Here is a 5,735-nt window from a genome sequence, read left to right on the forward strand (position 1 = left end):
CCTTTAATACAGTTCCTCATGTTGTGGTGACCCCCAATTCCATTGTTACAAATTGAACATAATTAAAGCATAGTGATTAATCACAAAAACAGTATGTAATTATATATGTGTTTTCCGACGGTCTTAGGCGACCCCTGTGAAAGGGTCGTTCGACCCCCAAAAGGGGTCGCGACCCACAGGTTGAGAACCGCTGGGCCTTAAAGGAATGAAGTAACATTATACAGCCGTTGGATCAGCGAGCAGAGGAAGTAATGAAGCTGCTTTTCTCACTGTCCTTGTTTCTCTCGTTCAGAAGTCTCAACCACCTGCTTCCCTCCCAGCCTCAGGCTTACCTGTAGTCTGAAACAAGATGTGGGTGTCCGAGCAGGTAGGCCTCCACTGCCCTTTTGTCCATCTTCAAGATCCGCTTGAGCAGGTCAAACCGCCTCACTCTGTAGAGCAGCTCAGCCAGGCCCATGTGAGACAGCTTTCCTCTTTCATTTAAACTGTCCAAAAGGTCCCTGACGTTAAATGCAGACACATCTGCAACAACATCTCGGCACAGAAACAGAAGCATCTCCCTCTCGTCTTCATCGAGCGCCTCGTCAATCTGATGAATGACCTCAGCAAACATCCTGCAGAGTGCCTTGCAGGGGCAAGACGCCAGTCCAGTCAACAGAAGGCCATGAGGCCACTGACTTCATTTCTGATGGGCTTCTTCATTTCTTTCAGAATCCTTTCCAAGGGAGGTGTTCTGTGGTTAAAAGGGAATTTTTTAAAAATCTTCTTATCAAAGGAACTTATGCTTAAAATTCAAAATAGGGGCTTTTCCTTTCTTGCTGGTCTCCAGGAGATCAAATTCATATTGTGAAGTCTACAAAGAGCGACCCTCAATAGACAAACGGATCCAAAACCAAGACAAAGAAAATAACTTACATTTTAAGGCAAATAAAATCAGAGACAAAATTCCCCCCCAAAACACCCACACGCTTACCAGAAATTATTAGAATGTATGATGTGGTAAGGAATGTATGAAATCATACAAGAAGTTGATTAAACTTGGAAAGAAAATAGGTTGTGACTAAGTGGCAAATTTTACTAGAGGAGGAAAAACCCAATTACTAAGCAGCTGAGAGGACAAACGAAACTGGCATCACAAGAGTTAACTTCCTCTTTCCGTGACCTAGCCCATGCAAGCTGACACAAAGGGGCCGGCCCTCTGTGGGGGATCAAAAATAATGGGAGAAAGAGGCATCTATTCCTACTTCTCCTACTTTAAAATCCCTCATTCTACCTGTAAGTAAGAAACCTTCACTGCCATCCTCCCAACGCCCCAGGCTTTTTTCACGGCTTCGCCATGAATGCTTAGAGGACCTGCCACCACAGCTGAACCTTGTCAAGTTCTGGTCACCTCTTTGTGGCCCCCCTTCCCCCTGGAAGTTCCAGGGCAGCAATTGTCACTAGAGTTCCTGACGGTACCAGTGGGAGGAAGGAAGTGGAACAGAAGATGTGGGGAAAGATCCCAGTCCTGAGATGGGATCTGGGTGGGAGTGGTGGGGAGGTCATGCCATGGGTACATTCTGAACTTCTTTCAGTGGAACACAACCTATTTTCTTTCCAAGTTTAAGCTGCAAATGGCAGTCACCATCTATTCTAAAGTTTCATGGCTATGTTTTACACTTAAAAATGTTAGTGTTCTGGGAGAGTAGTACCTAGTCTGTTTCTATCAGAGAACCTTGGGGGTTAAAAGCTAACCACAGCAAATAAATAACTGGAAACACAACCCAACTGCAAGGTGTTGTTGCTACATATTTGCATACAGGTATATTTATATACCTATGTAGCTAAACTTAGTGAAAAGAACACCGAATCTATTTTATTTATTTATAAGTAATTTTTATTTATATATAATCTCAGTCCACAAAAGATTTGAGGCATCTTAAATAAAATGTCATAAGCAGGAAAATTTCTTTATGCGTAAACAAAGGAAAAAATTAGGTTACAAAGTCGAAATGGGTTGGAGTGGTAAACACAATGCAAACATGCAGGCCAGAAAGGCCTAAACAGATTTTAGTAGGCTGTGAACTTGTCCCTGAGCTTCCTGGCAGTAACAAAGCAAAAAGGGGAATATGGGACATTAAATATATAGTTCTTGCTGTCAAAGAAAAGAAAAACAAAACAGATTCTTAGAGGAAGCACAATTTTCCTAAAATTCCAGAACTATCCATCAATGAAAACATTAAGGAGTCTGAAAGTAATAAAATTACATTTATTTTAGTTCTTAAAATTTTTAAATATTTTATTTTAAAATAGACCATTCATTCATTCATACTTTTCACACTGGCCTCCCACTACCAGTGTAAATGGGTGAGCTCTTAATAAAAATAGACATTTTATCTAATGTATACTTGTTAATAAGTATTGATGTGTCTACGCCAATCCCATTCCCATTCATCCAAAATTCACTTACATATGGCCACTTGTGAATAATTAGAGTAATAAAATTTACGAAATTATTGCTCAATGAAAGTAAAAAGTAACGTACTCAGACTATTTTTTTCATCTGAAAGCTGAATATTAATTTTATGTGTTTCAGAAAGCCTAAATCTATACTCCACTCATAGGCATGTTAATAGCCACTAGTTTCCATGAAATGAGGTCAAGTTCTTTCTTTATTCACTAAAAGTCACAATTTTGTTAGTAGTTTTTATAAATTAACCTATAAAATATTTATATACAGCCCAGCTGGTGGGCTCAGTGGTTGAGCAATGACCAGGAACTAAGAGGTTGCTGGTTCAATTCCCAGTCAGGGAAGGTACCAGGTTGTGAGCTTGATCCCCAGTAGGGGCTGTGCAGGAGGCAGCAAATCAATAATTCTCTCTCATCATTGATATTTCTATCTCTCTCTCCCTCTCCCTTCCCCTCTGAGATCAATAATATATATATATATTTAAAGTTATAGTCCTTTAATAAAGTACCACATGGCCCTAAAAATAAACTATTACTTCATGAATCTTATAAAGAAAAAGCAAAACAGAAGAAATATTTTTGCCTAGGCAAAAAGCAAATTGCTAAAGCATACATTAAAACCCTAAATGCTTAAAAAATAATACCACACAGGGTGGAGTAAAGTAGTTTTACAATTGTTCGTATGGAAAATAATACAACGATTAATAAATAATAATACAAGAATAAACTCATGTTTCGAGTACTCACAACTGTAAACCTACTTTTGCCTCACTCTGTATATTGTTTAGGGAGTGAGGTGTGTAGTGAAAATATTAAAACATACATAGCAATAATAAATACTGAATTGTTTTCCATGACAGGATGAATGGAATGTGACTAGATAAAAATACAGAGGCTGAACTTGTAATATTTTGAAATGACTGAACGTGTAATATTTTGCTTCATGAGTCGGACATTAGGTATACAGATACTAACATAAATATACCTCGTACCACATTCTCTGAACACAGTACAATAAAATTAGAAAACAGTAGCAAGCCAAAAGGAAACCTTATAGATCTTTAAAAAGAAAAATTAGCTTCGGTCCCTTCTGTACACCTATTTCACAGAATCCAGAATGCTTTTAGAGCTTCCCTGGTACACATAGAGACAAGCTTTAGAACAAGGAATCCTAGAGGCATCCCAAAGTTATCCTCAAAAAGAACTGGTCAGATTGTACTTAACATGACTCAAAAGATGTGGCCAGGGGCAAGGAGGGGTGGCAGCAGGTGGAATGAGGTCTGCAGAGTTCTGTGAAGCCCGGTGCCCATCGCTTGCAGCCCCACCCTGCCTGCGCTGCCAGCTCCGCACGCCACTCACCTCCTCCAAAGTCACTTGCTTCGCCTCACTTGGATGAGGGACAGAGGGGCGATGTGAGCCCAATTCTTTTTTTTCCTGCTTTTAAATGCCCAGTCTTCCTGATGTCATCATCATTAGATTAGTTTCATTTCATTCTACTACAGTAAGCCTTTTCTAGCCAGACATAACTGGCATCGATAGGTATATAGAATTCTTTAAAAATTTCCCTTTTCTACTCCCCTGCCCTCTTCTGTCAAATTGTAACTTGATGACGATGCCTCCCGCTCTTCCACCCCCATATCCTGGTACAAACTGTTCCAATCTTCACAGTGAGACACAAAACCTAAGACCAGTTGCAGTTTCTTTTCTCGAGTGGGACTCGTGGGAGGGTTCAATGATCATTTAAACAACTCAGCTGTAAATTTCCAAAGTGAATCCCCACAACTTTGGCCAATAGAACGTGTGCCAGGTTTTAGAAACAGAAATGAGGTATTTCCCATGGAAATACATTCAATATGGGTGTTTATAAAACTGCAGCAAGGGCTAGGGGAAGGGGCTCTTGGCTGGGCTCCTGAGAAAGATTCCTGGGACTCCCACGAAGACCGTATCTCAGTGGGGAATCAGGAGGCCGCCACAGGGAGAACTGAGCTCAAGAACTCCCGCGGTGACCTAGCTACCAGAAGGCAACCCACTGCCACCACACCTGCCTCCACCAACGCCACACCTGGTGACTGGACACCTAAACGCTGCTACCCACATCCCCAAGTCATCACCACCATGCTTGCCTTCAGAGAAACGGAGAAAAGCAACCAGCTATTGGCCTCTACCTCACTGCTGTTTGTAAATCTTGCCTAAATGCACCTAATTAGCAGAACTAAAGTCACATCCTACTTGTAAAGAAGTCGGGGAGATGCAGACTGTAGTTGTCCGCCCTCTGGACAGAGGTGAGAATGGGTCCTGAGGACCAACTGACATTAGCCACCACGGAAGGATAGTCCATGAGGGCATTCCTGTCTTCTTTCTGGTTAAATCCTCTGTGTGGACCCCAGTGCCTGACTCATAGTAGGCACTCAATTAATATTTGTTGAATGAATGAAGGTATGATCACAAATTACTACCAAGTAATAGCCTCACTTTCCTTTCTCCCCAGACTGGACTGAGAGCATAAGCTACAAACTTTCGCCAGCTAGCACCCTCAATTCTCTTGCCATGTTGCCTCCTGGCCACCAGCTCTGCAACACCCTGAGTGACCAGCTGGTCCTGATTTGCCAGGACTTCCCAGTTTTAGCACCAAAAGTTCTGTGTCCCAGAAAATTCCTCGGTCCCGGGAAAAACAGAATGGTTCATCACCCCAGCATCCCATCCTCAACGGTGAGCCTCCTCCACACATACGTCCAGAATAGCAAGTCTGGCTGAAGGGGGTGGGGGTGGGGGAATCACACCACACCCTTAGGTTTTCAACCTCAGCAGCTCCTTACTGCTGCTCTGAAACCATTTTTACAGGACCTTGGTCAGCTCCTTTCCCATACCCTCACAATGGCTCCACCCACGCTGCCCCCTTCCATCCTATCACCACTCAGGGGTGTGGGTTATCATCAGATGACTGACATTTACCAGAGTTGAACTCCAGTAACCTTCCACATTCCCACTGTGGGGCTGGCACCTGTTGTCCATCACCTTGCCCAGGGGCAACCACTCCCCTTGTGCCCTCCTGTCTCCATGAGCTCTTTGGTCAACCTTTCCCTAGGCCCAGGGACTCCTTCCCTCAGCTTGTAAACATGTTAAGGTCTCTTCCATCTTAAAAAACAGCAACAACAAGAAAAAGCCTTAAGCCTCAGATCCCCTAGATCAGGGGTGGGCAACCCCTGGAACGCGTGCCAAACATGGCACGCCAGTAACTTTTGCTGGCACGCGAAACCCTCTCTTATAATCTTCCATTTACAATTTTT

At 42.7% G+C, this 5,735-nt stretch overlaps 1 protein-coding gene across 14 annotated transcripts in view; it reads right to left on the bottom strand.

Annotated features, from left to right (window-relative positions):
* The window catches only part of CFLAR (CASP8 and FADD-like apoptosis regulator), a 43,435-nt gene that overhangs the window by 29,912 nt on the left and 7,788 nt on the right, over positions 1-5,735 (bottom strand). For 13 of the 14 annotated variants that reach the window (XR_001363647.1, XM_014545999.1, XM_014545997.1 and 10 more), the window contains one exon: positions 333-733. Coding sequence is in view for 13 of the 14 variants with exons in the window: in XM_014545999.1 (XP_014401485.1) it covers positions 333-613 (281 nt within the window). In the remaining variant the exon portion in view is untranslated. Of the gene's footprint in view, positions 1-332; positions 734-3,807; positions 5,589-5,735 lie in introns of those variants that run through there. The other variant, XM_014546004.1, reaches the window with a different exon arrangement.

The sequence above is a fragment of the Myotis brandtii genome, unplaced genomic scaffold (assembly GCF_000412655.1).
Source record: "Myotis brandtii unplaced genomic scaffold, ASM41265v1 scaffold4259, whole genome shotgun sequence".
Lineage (NCBI taxonomy): Eukaryota > Metazoa > Chordata > Mammalia > Chiroptera > Vespertilionidae > Myotis > Myotis brandtii.